The sequence below is a fragment of the Haliotis rubra genome, unplaced genomic scaffold (genome assembly GCF_003918875.1).
Source record: "Haliotis rubra isolate DU_JTF1 unplaced genomic scaffold, ASM391887v1 Scf41, whole genome shotgun sequence".
In the NCBI taxonomy this organism is placed as follows: Eukaryota; Metazoa; Mollusca; class Gastropoda; order Lepetellida; family Haliotidae; genus Haliotis; species Haliotis rubra.
The window spans coordinates 788683-800592 of record NW_025767091.1 but is presented as its reverse complement, the minus strand read 5'-3'; the positions used below and the strand labels follow the sequence as shown (position 1 = coordinate 800592).

At 41.5% G+C, this 11910-nt stretch overlaps 1 protein-coding gene across 1 annotated transcript; it reads right to left on the bottom strand.

The window, feature by feature from the left end:
* Nucleotides 1-930: 930 nt before the first annotated feature.
* On the bottom strand, nucleotides 931-10641 carry LOC124287967 (carbonic anhydrase 3-like). Its single transcript, XM_046724470.1, has 6 exons — nucleotides 10482-10641; nucleotides 4935-5101; nucleotides 4441-4533; nucleotides 2165-2228; nucleotides 1588-1739; nucleotides 931-1047 (listed from the first exon to the last, which is right to left on the bottom strand). The coding sequence occupies exons 1-6, from the start codon at nucleotides 10639-10641 to the stop codon at nucleotides 931-933; spliced, it is 753 nt and encodes a 250-aa protein (XP_046580426.1).
* Between the last annotated feature and the right edge of the window lie 1269 nt (nucleotides 10642-11910).

Below are 11910 nucleotides of genomic sequence, written 5' to 3'. Positions count from 1 at the left end.
TTAACATTCATTAAGACTGGAAGAAATGAAGTAACACGTGGCCGAACACGTGATTACACATACGACACCGGTGGGTGTAGAAACCCCAGTATGAGAATCCGCTTTTCTCCTTTGTTCATTGAATAAAGAGCTAAACTATTGTAGTTGTCTGTCACAACACCGATCAATATATTAGTATGCTCATAATTATGATACAGAACAAAAGATTACATTTTAAGTTCATCAAATCAATTTGCGTTACTGAATATGTACAACAGGAATGGCAAGTCTTTGTGGATGATCAACTTCTTTATTGTACAATAGCGACGTTTTCAAGCATTATTATGCTTGACAACGATATAAGTATCTATACCGAAACTGCGCTATTGAACAATAAAGAAGTTAATAATCCATAAGGACTTGCCATTCCTGTTGTACATATTCAGTAACGCAAATTGATTTCTTTCATAAAGAAGGATACCTTTGCTAAACAAGTATTATTATTTGACCAAATGTGAGATTCGAACCACGACCTGTGATGCACAAATGCATATCGTCTTGTGGTGCCACTGGACCATCTGTGCACCAGCTGGAGACTTGGAAGGCGCGTCACGTGTCACAGCTGCAGGCACTTACTACATTGTTTCCATCCAAGTACAGGAAGAGCCAAGTTACAAAACGGTGTCTCATTTGATTTCCATCACGACGAAACAATATTATCACGCACCCCAAACAGATTAAATATTTTTACCACCATCCAAAATGGGTTCTTTCCTCTCAACATCCAACCTAAGGACACATAATCTGTTTATAAAATACCACAAACTATATATTGAAACGTAGACATTTTCCGTCTATTTTGACCAAACGTCATTGTGTATAGTTTTCACAACCCTTCTCCTGTCAGGTGGTGTGTGATGAAGGACGTCTCCCAATGTCCGACGTTCCTTGTCAGCAGTGAAAGTTGGCCTCCACTTGGCGTCCGGCCCGCGGCACCACCGGCCTGACATTGCTGTGTTGCCCCAGGTAACTGCCGTCTGACATCCGGGAACTCTGGAGTATCAGCAGCTGGAAACATAAGTTATTCCATCAGTGTTTTTTTTTTTTTTTGTATTTAAGGTAGACTGGTTTAAAGGTACCCGTTATGAAATGATTATAGTACGCGTGTATTTCAAATTGACCATGCTCATCATGTTGATCACTGGATTGTCTGGTCTATATTTGATTATTTACAGACCTCCGCCATATAGTTGGAATATTGCTGAGTGCCGCGCAAAACTAAACTCACTCATACAAACAAATTGACTACATGGGCGAATCTTGTCATGTGTGATATATAGCCGGTTATTACCTTGTCACGGGTGATATATAGCTTGTTATTACCTTGTCACGGGTAATATATAGCTTGTTATTACCTTGTCACGGGTGATATACAACTGTTACAACCTTGTCACGGGTAATATATAACTGGTTACTATCTTGTCACGGGTGATACATATAACTGGTTTTTACCTTCTCACGGGTAATATACAACTTGTTATTACCTTGTCACGTGTGATGTATAACTGGTTACTGCCTTGTCACGGGTGATATATAACTTATTATTACCTTGTCACGGGTGATATATATCGGGTCCTTCATCACGATCCAGCGCACAGACTCGGAACAGGGGGGCGTGGTCAGAGAGCCATGGTATGCATAGAAGTCCTTCTGCCAGGGAAAGAGTTGACGGGGATCCACCGAGAACGGCCGCTTATTGCCTGGAAGTCACGAAACACGTGTCATCTATCACCTCTACAACACGGTAAACGTGCAGAACACCAGGTGTTTTCACATGACCTAAGCTAATGTGTCACTTCATTCATTGCCACTTCAGTAGATATTAGGAATCTTTGACTGTCTTCTCAATGTACTTTTTTAATAATTGGTTTCCATGGTCGAGATTATTTTTTTTTACAGGATGCCGTGATACAGAGTGAATGAATGAGTGAGTATGGTTTTATACCGCTTTTAGCAATAATCTAACAATATCACGGCGAGGGACTCAGAAATGGGCATCACACACTGTACCCATTGTGGGGAATCGAACCCGTGACGAGCGAGCGATTTAACCACAAGCCTACCCTATCGCCTCTGTGCAACAATTGAATAATAGTGAAATTATGTTGTATACCCGTACCTTTACCTCCAGCCAGTCCGCAAACACGGATGAGTCGGTTCAGTTCAGCATTGGGGGACAGATGTGACACCTATTGGTTAAAACGTCAGTTGGTTAAATGCCACGTATGTATATCATGGGCTGTCAGTTCAATATGACAGGAACAGATCTCAGACGTTTATCAGTTTGGCCCAACCGGTTTCAGTTGGGCCTGGTGCGGACAAACCAGGAATCTAGTATTCGAACCCACGATCATCGGTTCCTGACGGTCGCAAGATACGCAACCCTGCATAGCGAAATGAAGCGCCTTGGACGCCACTCTCCCAACTGGGGAATCTATTAAGACTGTCTGCTGTCCTCGCAACTGTAACTCCACACAGATGAACACGACTGTCTTGAGGGAGCGTATGCTGGTCAAATTCGGGAATGTAAAAAAGACAGTACATGATCTCATAGTGGTATATCCACAAACACATGAGTCGGTTCAGTAAATTGTTTCGATAACAAGTCGATAAGGGGGTCTGTGACCTTTGGAAAATGGACAAACTTGAGAAACGTGGAGTTACAGAGTGCTTGCAGAACAACTTCACAACACTGAAATCCATCAATGTAGATATACATGTATGAACAACAGTATGACAGGATTCCCCTTCCTTTACCACCGTAAGGAGCTTGGCAGCAGTGTTTAGATATAGGCCCAAGACATCCAAACAATTCCTGATCTGCTGATGACCAACCAGCGAATGACTGTTCAGTACCCAGTTTCGTGGGTATTTCAGAGGAGAGAAAATTCAATCTCTGAAACTTGGGCAATCCTCGATAATCTCCAGGGTATACGTTACGATCACTCTCCGCTATACCCTGGATGCATCCACAGCTTGGCCCGATGATTTTATTACCTCCCTTAGCTGGCTTTTTATCCAATCAGGTGTCTAAGCAACGCCGAGCTCGGACAATCCTTGGATGGGTGACCTTGTTTGGCAGCTTGACTCCTGAGAGTTTCTAGGACTCCAGTCCTGCCCCACAACGAAGCACATGTGATACATGTGGTCTCACCTTAGGCAAGTGAGTTTGTTCAAATTGCCTCTGTTCTTCCAGCAGAAAATGGGTACCCGGTGGGATAAAGTCATGTGACTATAACCTTCTAGCGCCTAACAGGCAGCTTGGGTTATCCGGGGTAATAAGAATCAGATTCTGATTAAGCGCCGCGAGCAATCACTTGGTGTTTGGAAACGTGCGCTATAGAAGATGACTTATTATTTATTATTTTTTACGCTGGGAAGTTGCGGGAACCAATCAAAACTCACTTTAGCTTCTTAAATCATCTAACCGTTTAAACTTAGCAACACAGTTGATGCAGAGATACTCTGAAAGAGTTAGAAGGAGTTCTTTCATATATATATATTTTTTTACAGTTTCATATCTGTCAATTTGTCTGCATGGTTTCCCCCAAAACCTGAGTCGCACTGAGAACAAACCTTCGCGACTGCGACCGCTATCTTTGTTGACACTGGCAAGCTCGGTTGTAACGGCGGCTCAGCTGATTGGCTACTGTGAGAATGCGGAGCCAGCGAAGGGAGGTAATGTAATTATCGGGCCAAGCCGTGGATGCATCCAGGGTATAGTGGAGAGTGATCGTAACTTATACCCTGGAGATTATCGAGGATGAGAAAGTATAAGCTCATTGGAATCCGATGCTTTTCTCAGATGACCAAAAACGCACCGTGTACAACATGCATATGTCTCATGGTAATCTATTTCTGTTCGAAGCTGATCCAGAAAGTTTCTTGTGATTTGTGACTATGGATAAAACCCGAACACACCACGTCTGGGCTCAGTCCCAAACAACAATCAAATCAGTGCTACATCTCCACCAAAGAAGGCAAAGACTGGGTAGGTTATGCCTTCTTGGATGTAGAGGGTGTGTATTGTGGTGAACTACCGTACAAAAGTCCAAACAATAAACGGAACATATGTTGCTGTACGTTCGAAACGATAAGACGTCGAAATGTTAGCACTGCACAATTCAATTTCCATGACTACAATCCTAGAGTGTGGCTTTGAACTCATTCACCATCCGCCATATCCTCTAGATTATATACTTCTGTTCCCAAACATCTCTTGGTCTGAACCCATTTCGAATCAATAACAAATAAAAGAAGGGCGTCGTTGTACCTGGTATAAAATTCCGTCAACAAGTGTATCAACATGGAAGGGGGGTATATTGAACTGTATATCCTTCTTATGTCTTCAGGCGAAGGCTTTCTGTGTTAGGCTCATAACGTATTAATCAGTCAATATACCTTCAGGAAGATTCCAACCACAGCGAGACCATCATGTCGCTTGACCGCCTCCGCCACGGTACCGTACTCTCTCTTGTAATGGACCAGGTGAAGCTACAGGAGACAAAAGTAAACTGTATAGAGACCATGTTTAAATGTATCATGTTCTGTGTAATCCTATGGCGGGTGTCCACGTTTATTAGTTTTTCTTTATGCGTAATTACGTTACATATTGTCAGCAAATATCAATATATTCAAAATCTCTTAAGTTCGTGTTTAATTCAGCTTTTTCTGAGGCAGCTGTTGAAAATACACCCTTGTATAAAATTTTCTGAACTGACACAAGTCGGCAGTCTTTCTTTATGTTCGTCGACAGTTAAATTTTGATAAATTGATTGCCCCTGGCGGAAAATCTCTTTATAGAATTATAGACAAAATATACACGCGACTATCATGTCATTAAGATCCATAAAGCAGAACAGAATTAGGTGTATAAGACGAGAAGGAGCACCTACCTCTGCATCGTAGCCGACGTTGTCCACCACATGCTCTGAGCCATGACCTGTGCCGTTACCAGCATGAAAGTGCAACGTCGACAGGACGTACTCTGAACTCTCCCAATACGGAACTCCCAGCAGTGCCGGGGTTACACTGTTACTGAAGTCTATAGACACCGCATACCCTGAAATGAGAAGAGAGATGAGACTGGAAAATACGCTTGTTGTAGGTATATCACAAAAGCTTTGACTTTTCAATTCGTGAGTGAAGGGCAACCGTTGTTTTTGTGTGTTTGTTTTGATTTGTTTTGCATTAATTAGTCTTTTTCTTTGTTTTTAAAATGTCGCCAGATTTTCGCGGTATGAAAACCTTCTCGGTCAGCGAGAAGGGACTAGGCGGAGTAGAGGGACCCTCTCTGGCTTTCTTGAACTCCTTTGGAACATGAATTTGAACATTACTAGGGCCTGTTACAAAATGATTCATTCCCTATACATTTGAACTGAATTCATCTCTTCCTGAAAATCAAGACCATGTTCTCTCTCCCTGAAAATCAAGGGTTCGACCATGTTCTTAAATTCTTTCGAAAATGCAAGGGATGGTGACAGAAATATGTATACAGAAATGAAAATACATAGGACTAGGTTCAACATGAAAATCAACAGGACATGTTGGCGGTTACCTGTAAGAGTGCACACAACAAGGCTGAACCATGTATTTCCAGAAACCTGGACTGCAAATCACAGACTGAGACATTATAAACATAATGGCTACCTGTCACCGAGTTGGTTTCAAGCATGTCAGCTTCCTTTAAGGATTCGTCACATCGTAGACGATGCATTCACAATCTGATCACAAACACTGTACATCAGTAGTAGGTAGCTTAAGCGTCACTTGGGATATAGAAATCAACAACACTAGTAACAACAACACACAACATCGGACAAATTCATTTGCCGCAGAAGGTAAAACAGAAAATTGTATGAGTGCATCACTGAAAATCAGTAAACACCAGGTGATCGCGAAAAGAGCATGCCTGCCCTGCCCTACCGGTAGAATCCGTCATTAACTCTCAAAGTAATTGTTTGTTTATTGACAGAAGTCGCACAATTGTAATGTTGTTTGCCATTAACATTACAACTGTATTAAGACGAGACGTTTGTTGTCTCTTACACCCATGAGTGCGTTATACATAGAGGATATTATATGAGTGCCCTTATCATACGATGTTTACGACACGAGTGCCTAAATGTTGGTATTTCCCGAGCGAGACCGAGGGATATACCGATATTTAGGCACGAGTGTCGTAAACATGGTATGATATGGGTATATAATACCTGATATATGATAAGAATTCTTAACTTTGGGTACGAATATAATATTCTGTTTATTACCGAAGTCGTCAAATTGAGGAAAATAAACCCAAATCTACTTTCAAACATAGGCTGGCTACCCGCCGTTACCGCATGTAGAACGCAACGTCACAGAAGAAACGTGACGTCATATCATTGTTCATGACGTCACGTAACCATGACAAAGTGATATTTTGCCCAATGGCATCGTATGAAAAATATGAACCCCGATATTTTCGCCCTCGTAGGTAATAAACCTTATTAAGTAAGTCATGTGTTATATAGCTGATAACAACCTATCCGTGTTATACAGCTTACAATGACCTACCTGTGTTATATAGTTTTCCTAGTATAGGTCCAACAGGCTCCGTCGTATATCTTATCCTGTGCGACTGCTTACATTTACAGTAGGCAGTTTCAATATTGATAGGAGACTGCCATTCACCCACACAACAGTCAGCTGAGTGTATCCAGTGAGAGGGACCTGTGGAGGTAAACAGCATAAATATAATACACAAAATCTATAGTGTGTTATCAAGGATTGAGTGCACCACAGTGAGAATTATCCCACCTGTATCATGATATAGTCGAAGCAGGACAAGGCAAATCGGTGGATACAATCGGTACAGAAGCTCATCTTAATTAGATTGCCTAAAACTTGAGTTATGAGGATTTGTTGAGAGGGCTGCTTTGTCTAATAATACTTCTGAAGTGTAAACAATCACTATTACATATATGGCGTAATGTAATTATCAATAAATGTGATCTAACTTAAAAAACATTGAATATTTCTAGATCCGTTTTATGTATTCGTTTGAGTAGAAATTATATATTCAGGACTGAGGGGGTTCGTATACCACGGCTAAGTAGGACGATACAGAGAATATATAATCAGAACTGGCAAGGTTCATATACCGCGACTAAGTAGGACGATACAGAGATTGTATATTCAGAATTCACAAGGTTCATATACCACGGGTAAGTAGGACTATACAGAGATTATATATTCAGAATTCGCAAGGTTCGTATACCACGGGTAAGTAGGACGATACAGAGATTGTATAATCAGAACTGGCAAGGTTCGTACACCACGGCTAAGTAGGACGATACAGAGATTGTATAATCAGAACTGGCAAGGTTCGTATACCACGACTAAGTAGGACGATACAGAGATTATATATTCAGAATTCACAAGGTTCGTATACCACGGCTAAGTAGGACGATACAGAGATTGTATGATCAGAACTGACAGGGTTATTATACCACGGCTAAGTAGGACGATACAGAGATTGTATAATCAGAACTGGCAAGGTTCGTATACCACGACTAAGTAGGACGATACAGAGATTGTATAATCAGAACTGGCAAGGTTCGTACACCACGGCTAAGTAGGACGATACAGAGATTGTATAATCAGAACTGGCAAGGTTCGTATACCACGACTAAGTAGGACGATACAGAGATTATATATTCAGAACTGGCAAGGTTCGTATACCACGGCTAAGTAGGACGATACAGAGATTGTATAATCAGAACTAATACCACGGCTAAGTAGGACGATACAGAGATTATATAATCAGAACTGGCAAGGTTCGTATACCACGACTAAGTAGGACGATACAGAGATTATATAATCAGAACTGGCAAGGTTCGTATACCACGGCTAAGTAGGACGATACAGAGATTATATAATCAGAATTGACAAGGTTCGTATACCACGGCTAAGTAGAACTATACAGAGATTGTATAATCAGGACTGATAGGGTTCGTATACCACGGCTAAGTAGAAGTTACAGAGACTATATAATCAGGACTGATAGGGTTCGTATACCACGGCTAAGTAGAAGTTACAGAGACTATATAATCAGGACTGATAGGGTTCGTATACCACGGCTAAGTAGAAGTTACAGAGACTATATAATCAGGACTGATAGGGTTCGTATACCACGGCTAAGTAGAAGTTACAGAGACTATATAATCAGGACTGATAGGGTTCGTATACCACGGCTATAAGTAGAAGTTACAGAGACTATATAATCAGGACTGATAGGGTTCGTATACCACGGCTAAGTAGAAGTTACAGAGACTATATAATCAGGACTGATAGGGTTCGTATACCACGGCTAAGTAGAAGTTACAGAGACTATATAATCAGGACTGATAGGGTTCGTATACCACGGCTAAGTAGAAGTTACAGAGACTATATAATCAGGACTGATAGGGTTCGTATACCGGGGCTAAGTAGAAGTTACAGAGACTATATAATCAGGACTGATAGGGTTCGTATACCATGGCTAAGTAGAAGTTACAGAGACTATATAATCAGGACTGATAGGGTTCCGATATCAGAATATATGGCCACAACCGAAAGAATATTTTACAACAAAGTTATATTACGCTAAACACAGATTAAATATCAAGTATGTTCATAGTTGAAGGGGTTATTGATAGTTAGATTGTGTGGGACCGTCCAGAGGATATATTTTTGTAAGTTTACTCCTTCCTGTAAGAAGCGTGTCTCTTTGAGCAATATGAATCGTATTTCTGGTTCTAAAGTGGGTCTATGTTCGACATACAACAGCTACAATGGACTAACCACTGACATCTTATTTTTACAAGTGGACCAAGGAGTCAGCATGTTATAGAAGGCAAGTAATAATGTATGTACTTATATAACTTCCATATAAAAGGTGTATGGTCAAAGCGCTCAATATTACCCAAGTTAATGGATCCGTATGCACTAGAACCCAAGCTGTCTGTGAGGTGCAAGGTTAACAGCCGTTTCGCCATCTCATCCCATCGGGTACCCATCCACTGCTGGGTGAACAGAGGCAGTTTTGAGCAAGGTCACTTGCCTATGGTGAGACATGTGATACATGTGCTCGTTGTGGAGCAGGACTTCAGTTTTTAAAACTCAGAAGCTGCCAAGCTGGCAAACATCCAAGGACATCCAAACTCCCATCCATGGACTCTTCGAGACCAACGTTGCACAGGGCGTGACCACACCACAAGACATGACATGACATTCACATCCGATGTTCACTTTGATCTTGGCACTGTTAGAAAGTATCACACACAAGAACGCCCTTGTGCAAAACAATATCCTACTTAAGAAACAGAGTATCTTCTGCCCATGTGTAGTTTACTAAAGCATGATGTAGCCCTGAACTATTGCAGTTGATTATGAAGACGTCGTTCACCTTTCAGAACAATGTTATGGTTGAACAAAAATTTTACTTTGAGTATTTTTTTCTTATTTAACTTTACGATTTGAAATATAGAATATCTTTTTACCTGAAGGATTACCTGTGAATACCATTAAGATGTACCTTGACAGTCAATAATACCAAGTCATTATCAATCACTGAGTAATTAATCGTTGCCGAAAATATATTGAGTAATTCATCACTACAGAGAAAATGTCAATCAAATCAGTCATTTGTTCCAGGGTAACAAATTCCGGTTTACCGAGGTCCCTCAACGCCTGTGAACATTCGCTCAATACCCTCGTTAACCTTTCACTTTTTCTTCTTCTTTTATTTTTTTTCTTTCTTTCTTTTTCTTTTTGGTTCACTTACTCTTATCTGTTATATATGAACATGTAGTTGGAGTGGCTGGTATGATGAACAGGAACGAGATTTTTCTTCAAACAAGTGACGTGCCATGACTTGCTTGATAACGGTGTTAGCATCTACATCGAAACGTCGCATCCATTCGCAATATAGAAGTTGTCTAACCATAAGAAAAATCGTTCCTGTTCATATATGAACATGTTCGCCATTTCCGTCATCGGTGCTGAAAGGAGGTAGTGTTGTTTTGGGCCGCAGTCAGCTATATTCCAGCTATGTAAATATCTGCCTGAAATAATCTGTGCCAGATTGAGCTGTAATTGATAGCAGGAGCAAGTCTTCCAGCAATTGGCTTACGATGGCACACTGAAGCATGTGACACAATTTAACCACCACATGGTTGTCCTGTCATGGTGCAGGATAACGCAAATCATTTCGCCAGGTATCATCACTATTTGAAAGTGATTCACATATAAACGTATAATTTAGTCTGTAACAGACAGTGGACTCTGTATTTGTAGACAATTATTATGATTACTGAAAAGGTTGTGTAGCTTATGGACAAATACTGAGTTCGTGTATCCATTCCCTGCTTCCCGCCAAGGAGGTTCTTCTCCTGCCTCAAGAAGCACTACACTAAACTCACCGTCGTCCGCTAAAGGATTGTAGCTGAATCTTGATGATACAGCTCCTATGGCACACTGTTGTGGAAGGTGCACTCTGTTGTCAACACCGTTGTTCAAGTGTGCCGACGGCTCAGCGAGGACAGTCGCAAACAGAAGCAGAATTCCACAAGCAGACGACATCACTGAAATCACGAAATTTCCAAGAAAACTTCACTGCAAGTTTCACTTAGGTTTGAGTCAGTTCTTCGCCGACGTATCCTTGATGGTATCTCCGGGCGCAAGCCAGCCTGGGGTCGACGTCAGAGTGTGTTGTAATGATGACAGTGACGTTACAATCCCCCCGCTACAGCCCCGCGACTAATGGCCTCTCGTTCGAGAACACACTGACGATGGATTGTCACCGCCTTATATATCGGGAACAGCCCAAAATACGGTTATTCTTCACAACTGTCACCAAATGTGATTGATAACAATTCACAATGACTGATTCAATGTCGTCTGCTCTTTCTTTTAAACCTCTGCCAGCGGTGGTTATTTAAACGATGATATCAATAGTTCAGCTTGGACAAGGGGGTTGGACTGACAGTGATTAATCATAAAACCTTGCTCGTAAACATTGCGGAAAAGCTTTTTTTTTCTACCGAATATCCTCCCGCAAGTGCCCCAGCATGTTTTAATACACGTTTCTCATTAGCCATTAATGTTGTGTTTATTACGTTTCATGTACCCGATGTTGAATATCACTTATTTGCACTCGATGTTTCCCACGGGCTTCTGAGAGACGATTGCTGCTTTCTAGGATGAGTGGTGCAGGATTCCCAATTTGGTTAAGCCACAGGCCCATATATGGTACTGATGAACCCAGAAACATGATCGAACCTACAACTATAGGGATCTTGATGCCCAAGGGACGCAACTCAGCGAAAAACTGCGAATTGAATGAGAGTGGGGTGCTGGAGCAAAAGGGAAAGTGAGAAGTGGAAGAAAAAGGGAAAGTAGAACTAAGAATGGGATTCGATTGATGCTTGAACTAACATGGAGTGTTTGGACTGAGCGCTGGTCAAGAAGGAGACTGTTTCATTAAATGCAACTGAGAGAGGTTGTCGCCAGATTGGCATGTCTTACACATGTAGTCGAGAAAACAGGTCTGTATATAACAAAGGGTCTTGTTTTGGTTTGCAGTTGCTTCACTCACCTAACATCACTGTGGAAATACGGTCAACTGTTGTGTGAATAATTAACGGTCCGCCTTTGACAGACGATAGTTGGTTCGGAACCCCCACACGGCAATGGGACAACGTTCTCTTCGTCCGAGTGGTCAGCTATATCGGTGCGTTGAATAGGTTGAAACCATACCTGTTGTTACAGAGTCTTCGCATGCTCCAAAAATCATCCCTTCATAATCTACTTATTATTGCATAATCTGCAGGGGCGGATCCAGGGGTTGGA

Coding starts and splice junctions, on each gene's coding strand:
- LOC124287967 (XM_046724470.1), bottom strand. CDS start 10,641: ATGTCGTCTGCTTGTGGAATTCTGCTTCTGTTTGCGACTGTCCTCGCT. Junction 1,740..2,164: donor TGTTTGCGGACTGGCTGGAG/GTAAAGGTACGG, acceptor CGTGACTTCCAG/GCAATAAGCGGCCGTTCTCG. Junction 1,048..1,587: donor TATATATCACCCGTGACAAG/GTAATAATAAGT, acceptor TTATGTTTCCAG/CTGCTGATACTCCAGAGTTC.